The following is a 24,262-nucleotide window of genomic DNA, read 5'->3' on the forward strand; positions in this document are numbered from 1 at the left end:
ACCCAATATTTTAGGCAAGAAACCACTAAATGTACCTGTGTTGGAGAAAGATGTAGGTCAAACATTGGGACCAGCTTAGTGAGTTGTCATCTCAGTGTCGGTGCTCTTGAGCTCCCTCTAGCTGAAATATCATCTCACCTGAGAGGACCCCTTCGGGAACTCTCCACCATCACACCTTGTCTTATTCTCAGCAGAGCATTTCTTATTCTCTGAAATCACAGCTGTTTTCTTCTTTCTTCACCATGATGGCAGGGAGCTATCTTTCTTAGTCAATGCTATACTCCCAGGGCCTGGCTCATACGACAATCAATATGTGTTGAATTTGTTGAGTGAGTAAATGTGTTTGACCCAATGAATGAATTTAGATGAGGGGACTGGAGCGATCAAGGGACTTGGTTACCTGCTAAAGGCACATCGTGTTGGGACTAGAACCAGGCTATATAAGTAAATCTGCTACATCTAGGCGGAGAGACAGGAGTGGGGGATGGCTTTGCAGGAAGGATGGGGAGAGCCTGATCTAGGCGAAGGGGTGGTGGCAATGAGCTGTAAAAGGATAGTATGGGACTTCCCCGGCAGTTCAGTGGTTAAGACTCTGCACTCCGCTGAAGGGGGCACAGATTCAATCCTTGGCTGGGGAGCTAAAGTCTCATATGCCGTGTGGGGCGGGTGGCCAAAAAAAAGGCTGGGAAGGAGGGGATCTCTGGGAAGGTATTATGATGTACTGGCCAGAAGTGAGGTGGAAGAAGAGACAAGATCAAGGTAGGGAAAATGAAAATGAACTGGGTGTCTACTTGGTGCCAGGTACAGTGCCATGTACCAGGTGCAGTACCCATGTGATCTAATTTACAATCCGTGGCATAGGTATCATGGTTGTTGTTGCTCAGTTGCTAACCTGTGTCCAACTCTTTGTGACCCAGGCTTTCCTGTCCTTCACTATCTCCTGGAATTTGCTCAAACTCATGTCCACCAAGTCAGTGATGCTATCTAACCATCTCTTTCTCTGCTGCCCCTTTCTCCTTCTGCCCTCCATCTTTACCAGGATCAGGGTCTTTTCCAATGAGTCAGCTTTTTGCATCAGGTGACCAAAGTATGGGAAATAGACGGGGAAACAGTGGAACAGTGTCAGACTTTATTTTGGGGGGCTCCAAAATCACTGCAGATGATGATTGCAGCCATGAAATTAAAAGATGCTTACTCCTTGGAAGGAAAGTTATGACCAACCTAGATAGCATATTAAAAAGCAGAGACATTACTTTACCAACAAAGGTCTGTCTAGTCAAGGCTATGTTTTTTCCAGTGGTCATGTATGGATGTGAGAGTTGGACTGTGAAGAAAGCTGAGCCCCAAAGAATTGATGCTTTTGAGCTGTGGTGTTGGAGAAGACTCTTGAGAGTCCCTTGGACTGCAAGGAGATCCAACCAGTCCATTCTAAAGGAGATCAGTCTCGGGATTTCTTTGGAAGGACTGTCGCTGAAACTGAAACTCCAATACTTTGGCCACCTCATGCGAAGAGTTGATTCATTGGAAAAGACCCTGATGCTGCGAGGGATTGGCGGCAGGAGAAGAAGGGGACAACAGAGGATGAGATGGCTGGATGGCATCACCGACTCAATGGACATGAGTTTGGGTAAACTCTCGGAGTTGGTGATGGACAGGGAGGCCTGCGTGCTGTGACTCATGGGGTCGCAGAGTTGGACATGACTGAGCGACTGAACTGACTGACCAAAGTATTGGAGTTTTAGCTTCAGCGTCAGTGCTTCTAATGAATATTTAATAGGTATCATTATCCTTATTTTATGGGAAATGGAGATGCAAGAGTTCAAATAAATTACCCTCTTTTTACCCACTTATCAAGTACCTGATGCCTAAGTTTGATCTTGTCCCACCCTCTGCATGGCCCCTTTGAACATAAGATTAAACCTGAAAGTTTTCCTTCAGGATGTCACTGTGCCTGCAGTTCACAGTCAGTTGAAAGAGGGCAACAAGAAATAAGTGTTTATTCAAGGAAGGAGGGGTGGGGCATGGGTATGCGGCTGTCATTTGCTTCAGAGGAGAAACTGAGGCACAATGAAGCAGGCGCTTCTTCTGATAAAGGGAGAGCAGTTAGAAGTGGGAAGAATGGAGAAAGATGGAGCTTCCAGCTTCACTGGAGGGTCTTCTGCTGCAAGGCGCTCTGGAGGGGCAGCCCAGGGACAGCAGACCTGGCAGAGCAGAAGGCCTCGGAGCCAGAGATGACATAGATCCCCTTTTCTGGATTCCAACCTAGGGTAAGTAGGAGTGGAGGTGTGGTACAGCAGGGGCTGAATCCAGACCAGAGGACTGGGTGTGCGCCCCTCTCCCCTGCCCCTTCCTTGCAGTGGGGTGCCCCTGGCTCTTTGCCTGCACAGAAATGTGCCATGGCCCCTGCAGCCCAGATGTCCCAAGGCCGGCCTAAAGTCCACTGCCCTTTGTCCCCATAGGTACACTCATGCCTGTCAGACAGAGGCTCTGGGTTTGGGGTTGGAAAAGGAAGTTCCCGGAGGCCCAGGATGCAAACTCTGCCCTCCACAGAGCCGGGTTCTGTTCAGGCCACAGGGCTGCATAAGGTGTTCTTTGTGCCCCTGATGCCTCCTGAGAAGGATGTTGGCGGCAGCCCCCCAGTCCAGGGCTGGTTCCTGACCACCGAGGCCTAGCAGTTGACTGGCGGCAGGTCAGGGGTTGAGGGAACCCTCAGAGGTTGTCAGCAACCAGACCCTCACTCTCTTCCTAAAGCTTCCCCTCTCGGCTTAGCTCAAACTTGCTCAGAAAGGCTTTCATAAACAGCGCAAGTCTGAAAACTCCCGAAAACTCGGGCGCTCTCCCCGCCCCTCCAGCCCTGGGGGCTTCAGGAGGGTCTGGGCTGCCTGCCAGCCCCAGGCTGTCCCCAGACTTAGGGGTGGGGGGGCGCGGGGGCGGTGCTTTTACCCTCTCCTTCCTGCTCGGTCTCCGGCCCGGAGTTTTCCTCAGGCCCCAGCCTCCCAGGCTCCCCACCCTGCTCTCCTTTAACCCTTTCCTGCGAGGGAAGGAGGGGCGCGGCTCTCGGTTCTCTTGGGAGGCCTAGGAGGCGGCAGGGCTGGCTGGAGGAACGGAGAGAAAGGCCGGGTGCCCGAAACCAAGCCCCCTCTCCCCCACCGGGGTGCCCTTCCTTCCTCTCCCTTCCCCTGGGGAAAGGGGAATGTGGAAGGAAATTAACTTTGACCCCCGGATTCTGGCTCTGGGCCCAAGACTTGAGTGGAAGGCAGAGGTTTTCAGGACCCCCGCCCCCGCCCGTCCCTCCCCGCCTTCCCCCGCCCCGCCGCCTCCCTCCGCGCCCCTTTAAGCTCCCGGGCAGACGCAGCTAAAGTTCATCCTGGAGGGGCTGGCGCGGCGGTGAAGCGGGGGAGGGTGGGGGCGGAGGGAAGGGCGGCGGGAGCCCGATCGGTCCCACCCCCGTTGCAACCCCTGGCAGGAAGAGATTGTCGCGGGAGCCGCCGCCGAAAGGCTCGGAGCTCCGGGGGAAGGGCGCCCGAGCCGCGGCGGGTGGGTGCGCGAGCCGGGGGTGGGGTGTGTGTGTCGGGGGGACCCAGGCCGAGGCGGGGGCGCGCCGCCCGGAGGAGGGGGCGTGGCCTAGGCGCCTCCGGCCCGGGGACGCCGGTGACACTGTCGGCTCCCTTCTTCCAGGGGCGGGCGGGGCAGCCATGCTCCTGTCCGGGGGCGACCCTCCGGCGCAGGAATGGTTCATGGTGCAGACCAAGTCGAAGCCCCGGGTGCAGCGGCAGCGGCAGCAAGTGCAGCGCATCTTCAGGGTCAAGCTGAACGCTTTCCAGAGCCGCCCGGACACCCCCTACTTCTGGCTGCAGCTCGAGGGACCCAGGGAGAACATGGGCAAAGCCAAGGTAAACAGCGTCTGGCCTCTTATCACTTCCAGCCAGACCTTTCTCCCTCCCTTCGCCCCACTTCCCTCCCCCCTCCCCCCCCCAACCCGGGAGGCAAGGGTCCCCAGAGGCCCCCCGACCTGGACTGGGCAGTATGGCGGGCAGGTACTGGGCCATTCCCTGCCTCTCCACTTCTGCAGCCTTGGGTCCTTCCCTCTGGTTCCTTCTTTCTTTTCTGCCCCACCCCTCTCTTGCGTGTCACTTCAGTCCCTCAAGTGTGTTGAGAAAGGCTCTGCGTTGTGCGTCCCCCCAGGAGCCCTCCCTGGCCAGGGCCCGCATTTACAGCCTATTCCTCCATCGGGGGAGCAACTTAAGGTCTGGTATTTCTGTAGTCTGTACAGCATATCTCTTTGTTCTCCACCCAGAGGCTGGAAGGCCCAGGTCTTTCTGCCTTCATGTAAGTCTCCTTAAATCCTGGGTTGCGCCTCGGAGCCTGAGTGCTGGGACAGGAGGGGCCATTAGAGACTTCGCTAGAGAAATGCTGGTATTTTACAGATGAGGTATTGGGGACTGGAGAGTGTCAGGGGCCTCCTGGAACACTTAGGGTAGGGTAGGTGGGGGTGGCAGGGGCTCTGGGCTCAGCGCCCCACACTCCTGATGCCCTAGGCGGCCTCTTACAGGGGCTCAGGGGCAGAGGTGCAGCTGCTCTGGAAGGCAGCAGGCTTTGGAGATGGGTGGGAATCCTCTGGGAGGAGGGCTGTGGGCTTCAGATGAAAGGGCCTGCTGTGTGGGGCTGGATGCTGGGCAGGCCAGGTCACCGTGTGCCTCTCGCGCGTTTGTTCTAGCTTCTCTCACCCGCTTCTCCTCCACTTGGGCCTATCAGGTTCCCTCTGATCCCCCGTCATGGCCAAGGTCTCCCTCTTCCCCCAGATTCCCTTATCTTATCTTTTCCTGGTAGGAATACTACAGCCTCCCTCAGTCCCAGGCCACCCTTCTCCCCCATGCACCCCACCCCACCCCAGCACACTCCCCTTCCCCAGCTAGGTCTCTACCAGTATCCTAATTGGTCAAGGCCATGGGTGGGGGAGGCCCAGAACACGCTGGCCAGTGGACAGGCAGGCTAGAAAGTTCCTGCCTCAGCCCCTCCGCTGAGCTGCTTCGTCAGCAGTTTGTCCAGTTCTGACAGAGGTGCTGGGGGAGGGGAGGGGTGCCTGCCCACATAGCAGATGTGCAGGAGCCCTGGAGATGCAGACTTTTCAGTAGCTGGGATAGGCGGGTTAGCCCGAGGAGCCTTCAGGTTCTTTGGGGGTCTTAATCTTTTTGTTAATTTGAAAGACACCCGCTCACCCTTTTGTGAGACTGGGGGTGTCTATCTCCCCTGACTCCTACTTACATCCTTCATCAGCTTCTCCAGGCTCAGCTACTCCTGCTCCCACTGCTGCCTCAGGGTCCCTGGGGCCACTGACTTTCCCTCACACCCCAGGCCCTGCTAGTGCAGCCAGTGGCTTTCTCCAATCCCCCCCATCCCGCCCCATCCTTTCAGCTCTTTCCCACCTGTTTTCTTCTGGAGAAAAGCACAGTTTAAGATGGAAGCAGCATGAGGGGTTTGGGTAACTCCCTCCCTTATTGTAAAGAATGAGCAGAAAGAAGAGATGAGTAGAGCTTTGGAGCAGGAGGGCAGGGAACGTGGGGAGGGTGAGGTTTTGTTCTAGAAATAGGAGATCTGGGCTCAATTTGCTGTCACCAAGTTAACTGCTGGGACAAATGGGTGTGGTGGAAAGAGCTGGAGATTGGGGTTTGCTACCTTCTAACTGGCTGACCTGGGTCAAATCACTGACCTTCTCTTGAGCTTATTTCCTCATCTATAAAACAATGTAGTAATACTCACTTCATGAAAGAGTTGTTAAGAGTCAGCTGAAGTAATGCATGCTTACTTTTGCAAATGTGGAGAGTTATAGGGTAGAGATGTCAGTAAATGTTGTGGTTAACAAGCTATATAACTTTGAATGAGTTCTTTTCCCTCTCTGAGTCTGTCTCCTTGTCTGTGAAGTGAGAGGCTTGGATGAAATGCTTTCCAAGGTTCAGCAATGTGATGCAGGAAAATTTCCCATGTATAAGGATGTCTTGAGCAGCTGATTGGTGGCTCAGTGGTAAAGAATCTGCTTGCAATTCGGAAGACATGGGTTCAATCCCTGGGTTGGGAAGATCCCCTGGAGGAGGAAATGGCAATCCACCCAAGTATTCTTGCCTGGAAAATTCCATGGACAGAGGAACCTGGCCATGGGGTCGCAAAGAGTTGGACATGACTGAGCACACAAGAAGGATGTCTCGGAGTTTCCATGTAGAGGTGCTGTGGCTGACCCCAATCCCAGCTGTAAGGACACAGAACCATGTACCTTGATAGTGAGTTGATATACATAGCCAGCTGGCAGAGAGAGCTCAGTGAGACTGAAGCTTGTGGGATGGAGAAGGGGTGATGGATGTCCTGTCTGTGAGGGAAGAAGGGGTCAAGAAGGGTACGGGCTTCTTTGGAGAAGAGCTCAGGTGTGTTTTTCTATTATATGCACTGGTTTTCTAGGAAATCTCTGTAGAACTCGAAAGTACCTTGAAGTAGTTTTCTTGTGGTGGGATTTAAAAAATAATGAAGGCATTGCTGGAAATCACATTTCCTAGGCAGCAAAAACAAGCCCTGGGGAGGCGTGGCCTTTCTGAGGTGAAATCAGCAAGTAGAAAGGAGAGTTCTTAATGATCAGATTCTCTCAGAGACAAGCCCTGCTCAGCTTTTCTGTCCTCCTTGACAACGGTGTGAAGAAGGGTTGGGTGCTGAGAGAACAGGTGACCGTTCGAGATGATGGAATGAGGTGATGGGGAGCTCGAGATTGAGACGGGGAGCCATGGGGCAGGGTGTGGTCTGCTGACTCTGGGCTTGGCTCTCACGTGCAAGTCAGCCTGTTCCTGCCCCACACTGACTGTGAGCGGTACCATGAAAGCTGGCAGTGGCCAGGGGTGTGCTGAAACTGGCTCCTGCTGACCCATTGTTGCAAAGTTTTGGAAGTTTTTGAGCCAGTGGAGTCCTGTTCATAGTTTGAAATCAGCCAGGATGGGAGTAGTTACACCACAGAAACTGGAAAATACTACAGATCGGGACTGCCCTCCCCACAACTGGCTCCCTACAACTTACCAGCACACATAATTGTGTTGTGAGCACCTGATCCTTTTCCTTTAATTACTTGTTTTAATTTATTTTTTAAAAGAGATGCTTGCGCATATATTTATCTCTCTTCCTCTCGAGCTTCCCTCCCACGTCCTTCCCATTCAACCCTTCTGGGTCATCACAGAGCACAGAGCTAAGCTCCCTGTGCAGTACAGTAACTTCCCACTAGCGATCTATTCTACACATGGTAGTGTATATATGTCAATATACTCCCTCAGTTCCTCCCACCCTGCATACGTGTGGCTGATTCATGTTATTGTACAGCAGAAATGACATTGTAAAGCAGTTACACTCCAATTTTAAAAAGAGGCTTATTTACATTTATTTTTATTTAGTTTTTGGCTCTGCAGCATGCGGCATCTTAGTTCCCTGGCCAGGGATCGAACCCGTGCCTCCTGTAATGGAAGCAAGGATTCTTAACCACTGAACTGCCAGGGAATCCCTCCTTTATTTTGAACTTAATTTTTCTTTATCAAAATAATAAAAAGTCCAGTAATTTTTTAAAAGTCCACAGTATAATGCAGTGATTCCTTGCCTTGTCCTGCCAACTCCCTCTTCTGTGCTCTTCCCTGTAGAAAATATCTGTTCTGGAATTTATGCATCTCCACATTCCTAAAAAATATGTAGATCCTGTATCTTTGGATTAATTTTAGATACCTTTTTACTTCCTTTTATTATAGGTGAGGGCTTCCCTGATAGCTCAGTTGGTAAAGAATCTGCCTGCAATGCAGAGACCCTGGTTCGATTCCTGGGTGGGGAAGATCCCCTGGAGAAGGGATAGGCTACCCATTCCAGTATTCTTGGACTTCCCTTGTGGCTCAGTTGGTAAAAAAAATCTGCCTACAATGCAAGAGACCTGGGTTCGATCCCCGAGTTGGGAAGATCCCCTGGAGAAGGGAAAGGCTACCCACTCCTGTATTCTGGCCTGGAGAATTCCATGGACTGTATAGTCCGTGGATCCCAAAGAGTTGGACACGACTAAGCGACTTTCACTTTCATTATAGGTGAGGATTTAGCTCCTTTATATTGCCATCCCTTTTTTCTTCCCAATATAACTATATTTCATTTTCTGTTAAATCTGTATTTATTATTCGCAACATTATGCCCATGCAAATATCACTCACATCTAAACACTGAAGTATACTGTAATTAGGTTTTCTATCTTACTTTTCAATTTTTCTGAGGTAAAGAGCTCACACCTTTCCTGTTTGTTTTCCTTTGAACTCATTGCTAAGTCTTATATAACTTTCAGTAGCTGCTCACGACAATTTTCTGTAAGGATAAGGTTTTGATTCAAGGCGGCCTGTTACAGATTTTTTCCCGGGGGCGCCCTTCTTTCTTTCTGGTCAGGCTTGTGTGGCTATCATCCTGAGACTCCTGTTTGCTGTCATTCTTGGCATCCTTTTGCCCTTTTCTTTGTTAAACGCCTTGTTTCCTGAACGCTGTGTCTTTGTCTTGGGTTGGTGGAGCACGTCTGTCAGTAGCGTCATTAAGTTAGAAAGATGGTGCTGTGCTAAAGATCATGCTGATAACTGAGATCAGCCTTCCTGTTTCTGGAATTCCACTCTTCAACCTGAACTAGATGCCCTCTATGCCTCCCAGAGCAATGCTTGATACATAGTAGATGCTCAGTAATGATTTCTTGAATGGATGAATACATTCTAAAATTTCTCTCCACAATCATTCTGGAGATTGTCTTTGCTTTTTTTCTGAGTTGGGTCTCTTTTCTTGGTTTTTCTTTTCTTGATTTGCTGGAAAATGCTCTGCAGTAGCTTCCTGAGAAAGGCTTTAGAGAAGGTAGATTCTTGGGGTTGCATATCTGAGTATCTCCATTGCATATCTGAAGGTCACTTGATCGACAGTTTGGCTGGTATCGAATTATACATGGAAGATTATTTCCCTTCAGAAGTGAGAAGGCATTAATCTATTGACTTCTTGCTTTGGGGACATCTGAAGCTATTCTTGGTCCCTGGTCCTTTGATGTGAAGTGTTCTTTTCTCTCTGGAAGTTTGTAGTTTCCCCCACTCTTCTGAGATGCCCCAGAGAGACCCTTTTGTATGGGCATCTGCCTTCATCCATTGTTGGTTACTATGGCTGAATCTCTGAATGAGAAGAATGAGTTTCTCTGCACTCACTGCTCACCGTAGACCTCACTGTCGGCCTTCCTCTCTTCCTGCATGATTTTGTATGGTACCCACACTCTCAAGTACACTGATCAGCTTCTGCAGAACAAACTTCAGGGGGTAGGGTGGTAGTTGCTCAGCCTTTGTGTAGTGGAGTAGGTAGGCTCCCAGATCTAACTGCTCTTCAAACAACTTCATCTTAGTCCACCTTTAATTTAATTTTTTTTTTAATTTACTAGCTGCACTGGTTCTTAGTTGCAGCTTGTGGGATTAGTCTTTAGTCGTGGGACGTGAACTCTTATTTGAAGCGTGTGGGATCTAGTTCCCTGACCAGGGATTGAACCTGGCCCCCCTGCATTGGGAGCATGGAGTCTTAGCCACTAGACCACCAGGGAAGTCCCCTGAGTCCACTTTTTAAAAAATGTTCTCCTTCACTCCTAATTCTGGAGTTTTTTGGATTCTCCTTCAGTCCTAATTCTGGAGTTTTTTGGTGCTGCCATTTTTTTTTTTTTTAACTTTTTGAGTGTTCTGCAGTGTAATTTGGTGTGCTTCTGGAAAGCAGACAATGAATGGTAACTGACTTATGAGAAAGAAGAATCCTAAGTCAGGACTGATAAAGTATACAGCAGTAGTAAGCTGTCTGGTGGTATTATTTTTATTTAACTTACACATTGACCGATGACTCACAGGACACTGGGCAATATATCTAACAAATAACAAATACACAACATTTTTCTGTGTGTACTTCGTTCCTGCCTCTTCTCTACTTCTTCTCTTGGAGAAAAAGGTCTGGGTAGGCTTAAAGCAGGAAAATTGCTCCAGATATTTTCTGGATGTAAAGGTCTGGGTAGGCTTAAAGCAGGAAAATTGCTCCTGATTTTTCTGGATGTAAAGGTCTGGGTAGGCTTAAAGCAGGAAATTTTCTCCAGAAATTTTCTCGATGTAAACGCCTTTTTTCTTATCTGTTTTTTCTCTAACGCGCCATTGGCTTCTTTAGTGGCTCCGTGGTAAAGAATCCGCCTGCCAGTGCAAGAGATACAAGAGACTCGGGTTCTCTCCCTGGGTCAGGGAGGTCCCCTGGAGCAGGAAACCACAAACCATTCTAGTACTCTTGCCTGGAAAATTCCACGGACAGAGGAGCCTGATGGGCTACAGTCCATGGGGTCGCAAAGAGTTGGACACGATTAAGTGACTGAGAACACACGCGCATATAGACAGCATCGTGGTTAAGACCTCAGACTTTGGAGTCAGAGTGCCTGAGTATCCCAGCCTCTGTCTGTGTGACCTCAGACATGTGTCCTTTCTTGCTCACCTGAAATGAGGAGGATAGTAATTTCCATATAGGTCTGAGAGAGGAATCAACGAGTTGATGTATGTAAAGAGCCTGGCACCTAGCAAGTACTCAGTAAATATCAGTTCAGATTTATTATTTTGAAAGTCACCTCATTTCCAATCTATATTTAAATTGTATTTCTTTCCTTATTGGCTGCGCTGTGCGCAGGCTGTTCTCTGGTTGCGGTGGGTGGGGCTAGTCTCTGTTTGTAGTGCGTGGGCTCCTCGTTGCAGTCACTTCTCGTCTCTTGTTCGCACGGGCTCTGGTGGGCCAGCTTCAGTAGCTGTGCTTCCTGGTCTCTAGGCCACCAGCTCAGTAGGTGTGGCACATGGGCTTAGTTGATCCATGGCATGTGGGATCTTCCCATGACCTGGGCCAGGTGGAAGAGGTAAGCTCAGACCTGAGCAACCTCGCTTACCCACCGCCTGGCAAGGGTGAGTCTGACCAGGTGGAATAACTCTTACAAGTCTGAATACCGTGAACCCCATGTGGTCTTTGGGATGGCTGTTGGAGATCCAAAATGGAGCATTTGTTCCTTATGGATCTGTCAGGGGAAGGCAGGAAGAGGGATGACTGTGGTTGACGCAGGGGTGAGGAGGCGCTTGAGGATGAATGCAGTCATCAGGGTTGGCCGATTAAGAGGGGATTCCCATGGTTCCTTGGAGCCCGTGGGGTCATGCTGGGGGAACTCAGTCAGAGAGTGGAAGAACCCAACCTCTTCCATCCCAATGCTCTCTAAAGACGGAGTGTGTGAGCCCTGGAAACATGAGGGCCTGGTGCCCAGACAGCCAGAGGCCACCCTTCCGGCTCAACCATTGTATATATCTGTGGGGATCCCTTGGATACCAGACCAGGGACTTATCTTCTCCTCTGTCCCCTCTGGGCAACAGAGTTACCATGGTTACAGTTACAGGTTGTGCCAGAGAGCTTCTGCAGGGGAATTAACCAGAATCTCATAGGATTACCCTGTAGTCACTGTGTAGTCAACCCGAGGAGGTGGAAAGAGCTCTGGTTTCAGACCCAGACAGATGGCAGCTGTGGTCTTCACCCAGTCACCGCTGACTGTGTGTCCCTGGGTCAGCGATATGGCCTTTCTGAGCCTGAAAAATGGGAATAGATTGTACCAGGCTCAAGCTAAGCACTTCCTTTGTATTAACGCACTGAAACTTCATGATAGCCTAATGAGGGGGAAACCATTATCCCCATTTTACAGATGAGGAAACCTAGGCAAAGGGAGAGTTAATAACTTGGAGGGTACTCAGTAATGTGCCATCTCCATCCCCTCAGCTGTTTCACAATTCTAGAATGCCAGGGTAGGACTGGCTCTTGGGAGTGTCTCATTTAATCCAGCTTTTTACAGGTGAGGAGACTGAGCCCCTGAGAAGGTGATAGTTTTCACAGTACCCCTAACATATTGAGGTCCGGTTGGAACTAGAACTAGAACCCTTGACTCCAAGCCCAGGTACTCCCCTCCCCCATTTGTCAAAGCTCCCTGGAAAAAGATGAGTGTGTGAGGAGGCAGTACCAGGGAGAGAGGGCTGGGTCCCGGGCAGGAGTTGGGGTGGGGGGAATGGGTCATTTGGCTTATTAGTGAGCAGGGGGAGTACACGTGCTTAGTGAGGGGAGTGAGCACCAGTGACGGGCCCCCAACAGCTGGCTTCCTTCCTGTTTTCCCCACTGGCTGCAGGAGTATCTGAAGGGCCTGTGCAACCCGGAGCTATGGAAGGAGGTCCGCTACCCAGCAGCTCTGCACTGCGCCTTCCTCGGGGCCCAGGGCCTCTTCCTGGACTGCCTGTGCTGGAGCACCCTGGCCTACCTGGTGCCCGGCCCCCCGGGCTCCCTAATGGTGGGCGGGCTGACCGAGTCTTTCATCATGACCCAGAACTGGCTGGAGGAGCTGGTGGGGCGGCTGCGCTGGGGCCCGGCCCCTTTGCTCACTCCCCGCGGCATCTGGGAAGCCGAGGTGACCCGGGCCTTTGGGGCCCTGGTCTGGATCCGTGGTGACCAGTATGCCGGGGACCTGCTGCAGCTGCCCCCGGCGGTCCAGGAGCTGCTGCTGAGCCTGGTGCGGGATGCCGCTGGCAAGGAGGACATCATCCAGTGGCTCAGCCGCATCGGCACCTCCGACTCCCGCTCAGACTCTGAGCTCCTGATCTGTCCAACCCACCAGCAAAAGGAAGGTCCAACCATGGTGGCCGTGGGAGACGGTCCTGGCCCCTTTGTGGAGATGGGGAGCCCAGAAAATTCAAAGAGATTAACCAGCCTGGGAGCCACAGGGGCCCTAATCTCGGGTACCCCAGGCCTGAGCACCCAGCAGGAGACAGCAAACCAGCTGGTCCGGTAAGTTCTGGAGAATCAGTTTGTCTTCTCTCCTGTTTCTGCGCCCCAACCCCAGGGAAAGAGTTTGGAACCTAACTCACCTTCCCACCTTTCCAACAAACTCGGGTTTTCTCCAGGGTCACTTCCAACAACCAAGGTGGTGTGGACTGTGCTCGCGAGGAAGGGTCAGTGCAAGCCAGCAGCAGCCAGGACTCCGTGGATCACACCCAAGCCTCGTCCCAGCAGAGGCAAGTCCGGAGAGGGGAAGACAAGCTCCCCCTCCAGCCTCCAGTGTCAGCCCTGAGTGTGTGCTCACCCTGGAAGGCCTGGACCCCAGGGCCAACCTTTGCACCCATGTGGCCAGGGGCTATTGCTGCTACCTTCTGGAGGATCAATGAACTGCACTCTCTTCACCTGGCCTGGCTCCTGTCCCAGGCGTGCTTCAGTTTCCCTTTCTGGCAGAGGCCACTGGGCCCCATTCAGTTCAAGCTGCCAGGGCAGAATCCTTTGCCCTTAAATCTGGGATGGAAACAGAAGGAGCTGGTTCCCCTGCCCAGTGTGGAAAGCCCAGACTGTACACCAGACGGCGGGCCGGGAGGAGAGGCAGCCCTACAGAACTGCCCAAGGCCAGAGACCCCCAAAAAAGTCATGAGTTTACTGGTGGTCTCAGGAGGCTCAGGGGTAAAGGATAAGTCTATCCCAGGACTTCCACAGATAGGGCCACCTTTGACCTCTACACCCCAGCTCCAAGCCAGAAGTGAGCTGGGGGATCAAGGAAGTGTGCAGTGGGATTGTAAGAGGCCAGAAGAGGGGCCCGTTCCAGCACCACCCACTGGGCAAGGGGTGCCTGCTGCTCAAGGGGGGCTGACAGCTCCATCGGGACCTGACTCTAAGACAGTGCCTGAAACTCTCAAAGTGCCCATGGCTGCTGCAGTGCCCACAGCTCAAACCCCACCCACAAATCCAGTGCTGCCTGCAGCCCCCAAAGTGCCTGAAACCCAGATGATGGCGGCAGCCCACGAAGAACGTGCAGCCTCCGAAGTGCCTTCAGTTCCAACAAAGCCAGAAGCTCAGGTGGTGCCCACAGCGCAAAAGGCCGCTGTGGGCGAACCAGCGCCTGCAGCTCCCCATACTCCCACAGCTCAGAAAAGGCAGGCAGCCAAAACATCACCTGCAGGTCCCCAGACATCCAGAGCCCAGACTGCGCCTGCCCCTAAAACCGGACCTACAGCTCCCAAAGCCCCTGCCGCCCCCCAAACTTCCAGAACTCCGAAAACGCCGGCGGCTCAGAAGGCGCCCGCAGGTCCGGGGTCCACCCTGGATGCAAGCAAACTCCTGAGTGAGAGCCAGCCTCCGTCAAGGGGCAGTGCTTCCTTCCTGAAGGGCCAGGGGCAGCCTGGAAGTCAGGGGCCACAGTGCAGTGGCACCTTGGCTCCCAGTAGCAAGCGCCAGCCTCAGGTGGAAGGGCTCCTGGGGGCTGGGGAGGGGACCCCAAGGCAGCCAACTCGCCACCCACAGGCAAGCAACACAGTGACCAGCTTCCAGAGGTACCACGAGGCCCTGAATACACCCTTCGAGCTGGACCTGTCAGAAGAACCCGGGAACCCGGAGCTGCGGCGGGTGGTCATTGATGGCAGCAGCGTGGCCATGGTGTGAGTAGCCTTGGGCCTGGGGTGGACTGGGACTGCCAGGGAGTTCAAGCAGGCCATCCCCGGGGGCACCCTGGGGTGCCATTGGGTTCGAGTGGGGGAAAGGGGAGGGACAGGCACGTGTTGAGCAGCTACTGTGTGCTGGGCAGTGCTTGCGGAATCGACATAGCAGCCTTCCAAGGTGGATTTCTGTTCTCCCTTGATAGAGACAGAAACAGGCTCAGAGAAGTGATGCGTCTTGCCCAAGCTCCCAGAGCCAGTAAGGGGCCACGCTGGCCTTTGGGTTCAGATCTGCCCAGGCCCAGAATCTTTCCCTTTCAGCCTGCCTCACATAGCAGGGGGCCTGTAAACCCCAGTTTTCAAATGTTCAGCCCAACCCTTAAGGCCCAGCACTGATCTCAGTGAGGATTTTCCTCACCGTGCCAACCTGTAGAGATCAGGTCCCTGCACAGCACTTCCTGCTGTATATGCATATGTCAGCATGAATACGTGCAAGGTGTCTTCATTTGCCCGTGTCGTAGAATCTATGCTGAGAACATTGCCAGCACATGGTCGTGGTCAGCAAATGTTTGCTTCCAGCCCTAAACTGAGCTCTTTGGTTATAGAGGTTGCCCTCTTCCTTTTGCCCTGGAGGCCCCTACACACACACGCACACGAGCAGGTGAGTGGACCCAGTAGGTGCTCACTATTTGAAGAAGGAGGGAAGGGAGAGGGCACGGTTGGTGCTGATGCTGATACCCTGGCATTTCTGATGCCCTGCGCTGTCCTGGGCTGGTTCTGAGGAGAGTGCAGAGGCAGGGCCATTCCTAGGGCAGAAAATTGCTCCCTCATTGGTACCCCTAACCCCAACCCCACCTCCAGGCACGGTCTCCAGCACTTCTTCTCCTGCCGGGGCATTGCCATGGCGGTGCAGTATTTCTGGAACCGGGGACACCGAGAGGTCACCGTGTTTGTACCCACCTGGCAGCTGAAGAAGAACCGGAGGGTGAGAGGTGAGCTGTGCCCTGCCCCCCAGCCCCTCCGGTGTCACCACGCCTTCTTTTTCCTTGCCTTTCTGTTCCCATCATAGCCTTTCCTCTTGGCGCTTCCTCTGACCCTCACTGTCTTCTGCCTTTCATTTCCAGAGAGCCACTTTCTGACAAAGCTACATTCCCTCAAGATGCTTTCAATCACCCCCTCCCAGCTCGAGAATGGCAAGAAGATCACCACCTACGACTACAGGTGTGTGGCTTTGCAGGCCTTCTCTTGTGGGGCCCCGGGCTTGGGCTTCACTGATGTGTGAGGCAGAGTCTTGCTTCATCTGCTCTGGGGAGATGGAGGCGAACATGTCAGAGGGTCTTGTCAGAGAGGGAAGTGTGGTGCACTGGCCCTCTGTAGGCAGAGGGAGGAACACAGAGAGGAAAGGGCTCCAAGATGGTTCTATTCAAGCCCAGGGACTGTTCCTGAATTTGGGACTTTGCAGTCCCATTTCTCTGAGTTAATAGGCTTTCCTCTCCCATCAGCTTTGGGCTGAAACCCTCTACTGTCTTTGGATGGGACTAGCCCAGGTGACTCCTGGTGCTTCAAGCAAGCCGCTTCCCCCAGCAGCTGATTTGGGTGCCAGTTTGGGTTGAAGCTGAGGTTTTCTCAAGGAATTGCTATAGCCTTTTCCTCCTACCGCCTTGGCTCTGGGAGGAGGTGTGTGTGTGGCTGGAGCCCTGGCTCTGAAAATGGAGTCAGACTGCCCCTGCCTCCTAGCTAAAGGCCGAATGACTCCCTATTTGTCAATCTTGCAGCACGTGACTGCAGGTCCAATGTGCACAGGGGGATCTTGTGATGCTGCTTCTGTTGGGGGCAGAGAAGGCCCTCCCAGCTCACTGGCCCTGGGCTGGAGTCGATGCCCAGCAGGCACAGGTCTTGGCTTCACTTAGACTCCTCCCATGCCAGGCAGAAAGAAGTTCGGTTCCTCCCTAAGACATGGTATCCACTCAGCCTTCAGGTTTGGGTGGGGCAGCTCAAGCATCCTTCCTTCAATAGCATAGACCCTAAGCATGCAGCTTAGATCCTGCATAAGGTCTTTAAAGTGAAAGTGAAAGTGAAGTCGCTCAGTTGTGCCTGACTCTTTACGATCCCATGGACAGTAGCATGCACCAAGCTCCTCCGTCCATGGGATATTCCAGGCAAGAGTACTGGAGTGGGTTGCCATTTCCTTCTCCAGGGAATCTTCCCGACCCAGAGATCGAACCCAGGTCTCCCGCATTGTAGACAGACGCTTTACTGTCTGAGCCACAAGGGAAGACTCTCAAGTGTTAGCTTAGCTGCTCAGTTGTGTCTGACTCTGTGTGATCCCATGGTCTGTCCATGGGGTTCTCCAGGCAAGAATTCTGGAGTGGGTAGCTATTCCCTTCTCCAGGGGAATCTTCCCAACCCAGGGATGGAACCCAGGTCTCCTGCATTGCATACAGATTCTAATGCCTTTTAATTCAGGCCTGGGTTTGAGGGAAGAAAGCTTTTCTGTGGGGCTTCCCAGGTGGCGCTATTGGTAAAGAACCTGCCTGCCAACACAAGAGACTTAAGAGACACGGGTTTGGTCCTTGGGTCAGGAAGATCCCCTGGAGAAGAGCATGGCAATCCACTCCCAGTATTCTTGCCTGGGAGATCCCATGGACAGAGGAGCCTGGCTGGCCCCAGTCCATAGGGTTGCACAGTAGCGGACAAGACAAGCGACTTAGCACACACGGCTTTTCAGCAGAAGGGCCCTCTGCTGGGCACTTGTGGGATTGCATGGTCGAGGCTGCTAGAATTGCTTGCTGCCGCAAATGCTGAGAAGTAGGTAGCCTTTGCTTTCTTTCCTGGTCACAGCCCTCTTTCAAGGAGAAGTGATCCTTGGAAAAATGGATATGTTTACTCAGGTAGGTGTTTTTACATGTGTATAGATGCATACATATATATGTAAATGTGGCTTGGCATGTACATGAATGTTGTCAATTGGTGAAGAATAATCATGGAGTATTGGATATTAATATCTGCTGTGTAGCAGGCACTGAGCTAGACACTTAAGCGTATTGTCTCATTCAGTTTAATTTTCACGGCGATCAAGGGTAGGTATCTTATGTTTGATCGACAGGTACGGAAACCGAAGCAATAAAGAGGTATGTGTGGATGTGGATAAGGCGTGGGTTTCTGTGTGGGTGTCTAAGCATGTGTATGTGAGTGCCTATGTGTAAAATAGGGGTCTTTGTTTGCATAGACAGCTGGGGGGTGTGCATCTCAGACTGCCTTTCCGGGGGCTCATGGTTCTCCAGCTAGCTGCATAGACAAGGATGGGCTCTCAAGCCCTGGCTCCCTGACTATCAAGGGCAGTGTTTTTGTCCTACACTTCTCAACAGGAAGCTACAAGTTCAGTTTCTCAGAGGACTGGGGAGGTGAGAGGCTGGGTACTGGGTCTATAGTGACCCCCCTCTCCCTGCAGGTTCATGGTCAAGCTGGCGGAAGAGACAGATGGCATCATCGTTACCAATGAGCAGCTCCACGTCCTGATGAATAATTCCAAGAAACTGATGGTCAAAGATCGGTGAGGCGGCTTCCATGGGATTGGGCTGTTCCTTCCCCGTGGGTGCCAGATAGCCCCTGGCAGGGGATGGTTGGAGGCAGGGAGGGGGGCCTTGGACCAGTGCTCACCAGCACCTGCTGGGAGGATATATTGGTCTCAGCTCCAGCTGCCAACAGGATGTGAGTGGTCAAGAGCTCCATAGTGACCTTTCTTCCTCTGTCCTGGGCCCAGCCTGCTGCCCTTCACCTTTGCGGGGAATCTCTTCATGGTGCCCGATGACCCCCTGGGCCGTGATGGCCCCACCCTGGATGAGTTTCTGAAGAAGCCAAACAGGTAATGGGTTGGACCTCCCCAACCCCCTGCCACCTCCCAGCTCCTCCTGGGACTGACCGGAAGCTTCCCCTTGGTGCTAGCCAACATTTGTTTAGTGCTTAATAGTGAGCAGAGTGACTTGACTTTTTTAGGTCTTTGTACTTCCACCCACATCTGCATCCATAAACTAATTACAGTATGGTTTTACAGTTTACAATCTTGCACGCACGCTTGAGTACTGTACGTATCCTTCCACGGCCGGCATCTGTCCCCACGTTTGATTGTTTTTCCCAGGTGCGCGCCATGTTAGTTCCTGTGGCTGGCTTTAACGTCCATTCCCTATTCCATTGCATGAATGCCCGACAGGTTTACGGGGTCTCTGATGGGAGGCCATTTGACAGTTTCCGTGTTATGCTGTGGGCACCCGTGCTGCGGTGAACCACCTCATTCTTGTTTCATTGCATGCAGGGGGAGCTATGTCTGGAGTATATACCAAGAGGAATTTTTTCCACGTGTCTTTCCCCCTTTGACCCTCACAGCTTGACTTAGATACGTGTGACCACTATCCTTATTTTACAGATGAGGAACCTGAGACTCAAGTACTTTCCCCAGGTCACTGTGCTGGTGCCGGCACAACTGATTTGCAGTAACTCAGTTCCTCTGGCTCCCACCCACTCTGAGCCTCCCAGTTCCCTGGGCCCAGCAGGGGACTGTGGTTGGCACCTTCTGGGCAGGGCACTGCTTCCTGGGTCAGGTCCCCCAGTCCCATTTCCCCATTTTGAAGAAAAATGCTGTGGCCGAGGCCTGTGTGCTGTGCCTCCTAAGCCCCTTGTCAGGCCTCCTTCCCTCTCTTGAGCTCCCCTGGCTTGCTTACCCTAGAGTCTGGTTGGAAGGACCAATCATCTAATTCTTATCAAACCGTTGGCTTAAAACTGCTTGGAAATGTCACTTGATCAATGAGGTTTTGATTAAATAAGCCTTCAAAGCCCAGATGAATATCTGACGTTGCGGTTTAGTGATTCTGGGGCTGGAGGGAGTATCTGGGCAGGTCGTGCTGTGTGGGAGGCTGACCTGGCCTCAGGGGCACTCAGCCATTGGGTTTCGCCTCAGGTGGCCTCTTGGGCAGGCTGTCCCCCACCTCCTCCATCAGACCCTTCTGCTCTGCTATTTTGGTGTAGGTTGGACACCGACATTGGCAACTTCCTGAAGGTGTGGAAGACTCTTCCTCCCAGCTCGGCCAGCATCTCTGAGCTGAGGGACGACACGGACCCTGGCCCCCCGGAGAGTCTGCAGAATGTGGAAGAAGTCAGGGAGGAGCAGGAGGAGGAAGAGAGACAGGACGAGGAGCAGAGAGAGGAGCAGGAGATGCAGAAGCCGGCTGAGGAGGAGGAGGAGGACCTGGACTCTTCGCTGATGTCCGTGTTCAAGGCTGAGTGCCCTTCCCTCTCAGAGGAAATCCTCCGGTGCCTCAGCCTCCATGACCCCCAGGATGAGGCCCTGGACATCGATCTCCAGCCGGCGGTGGCCTCTCCCTCGCTGGGCATCCCCTGGGATGGAAAGGCTCCCTGCCAGCAGGTCCTTGCGCAGCTGGCCCAGCTGACCATCCCCAGCAACTTCACCGCCCTCTCCTTCTTTATGGGGTTCACGGACTCCCACCGGGACGTCATCCCCGACTATGAAGCCCTTGTGGCACCCTTGCACAGCCTGCTCAAGCAGAAGCCGGACTGGCGGTGGGAGCTGGACCATGAGAAGGCCTTCCTGGCCCTGAAGCGAGCCCTGGTGTCCGCCCTCTGCCTGTCGGTCCCCAACCCCCAGCTGCCCTTCCACCTGGAGGTGACGGTGAGCCAAGTGGCCCTGACGGCCGTTGTGTACCAGGAGCACTCGGGGAGGAAGCACCCTGTAGCCTATACCTCAAAACCCCTCCTCCCCGACGAGGACAGCGAGGGCCCGCAGTCAGGGGGAGACAGCCCCTACGCCGTGGCCTGGGCCCTCAAGCATTTCTCCCGCTACATTGGGGACACCCCCGTGGTCCTGGACCTTTTCTACGCCTCCCGGACCTCTGTGGACCCTGAGGCGTGGGACGGCCGCAGGGTTGCCAAAGCGTGGTTGATCAGATGGGCCCTCCTGGTACAGGACAAGGGCAAGAGAGCGCTGGAACTGACCCTTCTGCAGGGCCTGCTGGGGAAGAACCGGCTGCTGACTCCCACGGCTTCCATGCCTCGATTTTTCCAGGTTCTGCCTCCTTTTTCCGACCTGTCCACTTTTGTCTGCATCCACATGTCGGGATACTGCTTTTACCGGGAGGATGAGTGGTGTGCGGGCTTCGGTCTCTATGTGCTGTCTCCCACCAGCCCCCCTGTCTCCCTCTCCTTCTCTTGCTCCCCTTACACCCCGACCTATGCCCACCTGGCGGCCGTGGCCTGTGGCCTGGAGCGTTTTGGCCAGTCCCACATGCCCGTGGTTTTCCTCACGCACTGCAACTGGATCTTCAGCCTCCTCTGGGAGCTCCTGCCCCTTTGGAGGGCTCGGGGCTTCCTCTCCTCCGACGGGACCCCACTACCTCACCCAAGCCTGCTCTCCTACATCATAGACCTCACCTCTGGCCTCTCATCCCTCCCGTTCATCTATCGAACCTCCTACCGGGGCTCCCTGTTTGCTGTGACGGTGGACACCCTAGCCAAGGAGGGTGCCCAGGGGGGCGATCAGTGTTGGAATTTGCCAAACGACGTGCCAGCCCCCGTAGTGACTCCCCGTACTGTGTGCAAGAGGCCTGACTTGCTGGCATTGCAGCGGAGCGACAGCACCCTGGCTGATACCATGGCTAAGCTGCAGGCCGGGCAGAAGGTATCCAACTCCTCACCCTTCAGTTCCGCCTTTAGCTCCCTCAGCCTCGACAAGGAGAGCGGCCTGCTTATGTTCAAGGGAGACAAGAGGCCCAGGGTCTGGGTGGTCCCACGGCAGCTCCGGAGGGACCTGATTTTCGCTGTGCACGATGGCCCCATGGGGGCCCACCAGAGGCCCGAGGAGACCTATAGGAAGCTGCGGTTGCTGGGGTGGTGGCCAGGGATGCAGGAGCATGTGAGACATTACTGCAGGAGCTGCTTGTTCTGCATCCCCCGGAATCTCCTAGGCAGTGAGGTGAAGGTCATTGAGTCTCTGTGGCCCCTCAGGTCCACCGCCCCCTGGTCCAACCTGCAGATTGAGGTGGTGGGCCCGGTCACTGTCAGCGAGGAGGGCCACAAGCACGTGCTGATCGTGGCCGACCCCAACACCAGGTGGGTGGAGGCGTTCCCGCTGAAGCCTTACACGCACACGGCTGTGGCCCAGCTGCTGCTTCAGCATGTGTTCGCCAGGTGGGGCATTCCCGTGAGGCTGGAGGCTGCCCAGGGCCCCCAGTTTGCCCGCCATGTCCTGGTGAGCTGTGGGCTGGCCCTCGGAGTTCATGTGGCCTCCCCGAGCAGGGACCTCCAGTTCCCCTGCCTGACGAGCTCCGGGGCCTACTGGGAATTCAAGAGGGCCCTCAAGGAGTTCATCTTCTTGCATGGCAAGAAGTGGGCGGCTTCCCTGCCCTTGCTGCACCTGGCCTTCAGGGCCTCCTCCAGCCAGGCCTCGCCCTTCCATATCCTGACAGGGGCCGAAGAGAGGCTGACCGAGCCCCTGTGGTGGGAGATGAGCAGTGCGAACATTGAAGGGCTCAAGATGGATTTATTCCTGCTACAGCTCATGAGGGAGCTGCTGGAGCTCCACTGGAGGCTGGCCGAGAAGACAAGCGAAAAGGCTGAGAATAGGCGTTTCAAGCGTGAGAGGCAGGAGAAGGAGTGGAGCGTGGGGGACCAGGTCCTCGTGCTGTCCCTCCCCAGGAACGGCAGCAGTGCCAAGTGGGTGGGTCCCTTCTATATCGGGGACCGGCTAAGCCCATCCCTCTACAGGGTCTGGGGCTTCCCTACCCCGGAGAAGCTTGGGTGCATCTATCCTAGCAGTCTGATGAAGCCCTTTGCCAAGAGCGTCACCCCGCTGTCCTTCAAGGTCTTGGAGCAGTGAGCTGGAGCGGTGGGGGAGCCCCCTCCCAGGGTCCTGGGCTGCTGCTGCTAGGTCTCCCCCTGCCCCCAGGCATGCTCTCACAGCCTCCCCACCCCTACCCCCGGGACTCTTCACTGTGCCTTTTGTAGAGAAGTTACTTCACAAAGCTTTGCTGAACTGCCTTGAACTGGGGACCAGCGTCCCTGTGAAACATCCCCAGTATGGGGTACTGGGAGAATCTGCTGAAGGCTGTCAGATGTGGGCCTCTGGCAATTCTACCCTGGGGAGCAGAGAGTTCCTTTCCCGAGGTAGACCGAGTTCAGTGTCTCTCCCCAAGTGAGAATGTACACGTACACACGCACAGCTCAGAATCTTACTCCTGGCTGTCCTTACCATGAAAAGGTGTGGCTCTAGACCTCAGAATTGAAACCACATTCCCCTGTCAAACAGAAACCCCGGATACGGGCTCCTCCCCTGTCTGTCCATTTGGGGAACCTTTGCCCTTGAAGCCGTAGCAGCTGAGACAAATCCATGCAGGCTAAGGAGAGGCACCCATCCTCGGTCTCATGGACCGCTTTCTCAGGCCAGGCTAGGCCTGCCCATTGACCAAGGAAGGACTGGCAGTCCTGGGCCCCAAGGCTTAGAGCTGGGGTGGGAGGGTGGCCAGCCAGGTGGGCTCGTCCTGCCTGTCGGCTCCGAAGGGCAAGGGGGAGCGAGTCAGCCTACCTCATTTGACTCCAGCCAATGGAGACACTCCCTGACCCTGGCTTTAAGGACATAGACCCCACAGGAGTCAAGGATCTTGATGCCAAGTGTGGCATCTCTACCTGAAGAGCTGCTTTGACTAGACCAAGGGGCCCAGGCCTCTGTTTCGGGTTGGCGGGGGGTCACTGAAATGAGCAGTCTGGCACAGTGTGGTGCTGGCGTGGCTCTTCATTCCAGCCCCACCCCGAAACCCACAGCCTCCTCCCACTGCCCCTGTGCGCTGCATCCCCAGACCCTACAGAGTGTGGCTGCTTTGTCTGGGTTCTCCCATCCCACCCCAGTCCCCTCGATTTGCCTTCTGTGTAGAGACAATCCTGGCCCTCCCCTGGCACCCCCCAGCCACTCTTGCAAAGATCAGTCACTGGGAGAGTGCGTTTCCCACAGGTGTGTGTGCCTTCACTCACCCTCTGAATTGCTGCTGCTGCCAACAGAGAGGGTTCGAGGTGGAGGCCAGCACTGTGTCACTCTGGCTGAGCCTCTATGTCGTTTAATTTCTCTGAAGCTGAGCCGGTCTCCTTGCCTAGCTCATGTTGCCAAAACACTTGATATTGCTAGAGCCAGAGTAGAACTTGCCATCAAGTCCACTTTGCTTGTTTTACAGCCAAAGGAAAAGGCCCAGAAAGGGGACGTGACTTCCCCAAAGTCACACAGAGTTGGTGGCTGAGCTGGGACCAGGATTAAGCTTCTTAGTTCACTGTTCACCGTAGATGGGGGTTCAAGTGAGAGAAGCTCTTAAAATCCTGTACCCATCTTCCATCCAACTCTCCATCTCCCAAATCTTGTAGACAAACTACTTAGGTGTTGCCCTTAAACCATTTCTAGCTGTTAATTCTGTCCAGGAAAGAACGATTGGGTGACAACTGAGACACTGAAAGGTGAGCCGTGGGGTTTTTAGCAGATACCTCTTTCCCCCGCCTCCTCCCGCTGCATGTCCCCCTCCTCTTCCCTTCCTCGTCCTCCCTCTGATGGTCTGTTCAACCTCATTCTCCCTTCCCAGTGCTGTACCCATTCCCTGTTAACCACATTTATAATACTATACCTGTTTGTGACCTTTTTTTTTTTCCATTTGATTTGTCAATAAATGGATCAAAATGGAGCTAATGTCCAGGTTTTTTGTTTAACT

At 53.8% G+C, this 24,262-nt stretch overlaps 1 protein-coding gene and 1 long non-coding RNA gene across 2 annotated transcripts; one reads left to right on the forward strand and one right to left on the reverse strand.

Moving 5' to 3' along the window:
• Positions 1-1,980: 1,980 nt before the first annotated feature.
• On the reverse strand, positions 1,981-4,251 carry LOC147365193 (uncharacterized). Its single transcript, XR_015135235.1, has 2 exons — positions 4,013-4,251; positions 1,981-2,262 (listed from the first exon to the last, which is right to left on the reverse strand). It is a non-coding gene; the product is annotated as an uncharacterized LOC147365193 (long non-coding RNA).
• On the forward strand, positions 3,385-24,235 carry NYNRIN (NYN domain and retroviral integrase containing). The gene is made up of 9 exons (XM_086322580.1): positions 3,385-3,537; positions 3,679-3,893; positions 12,230-12,882; positions 12,999-14,513; positions 15,372-15,502; positions 15,635-15,731; positions 17,962-18,063; positions 18,274-18,375; positions 19,533-24,235. Exons 2-9 carry the CDS (start codon positions 3,696-3,698, stop codon positions 22,393-22,395), a joined length of 5,661 nt encoding a protein of 1,886 aa, XP_086178706.1. The 5' UTR covers positions 3,385-3,537; positions 3,679-3,695; the 3' UTR covers positions 22,396-24,235.
• Positions 24,236-24,262: the final 27 nt, after the last annotated feature.

This window comes from Bos grunniens, chromosome 10, assembly GCF_055505025.1.
Source record: "Bos grunniens cultivar Pamir isolate PY7600 chromosome 10, Bosgru_T2T1.0, whole genome shotgun sequence".
NCBI classification, from domain to species: Eukaryota; Metazoa; Chordata; class Mammalia; order Artiodactyla; family Bovidae; genus Bos; species Bos grunniens.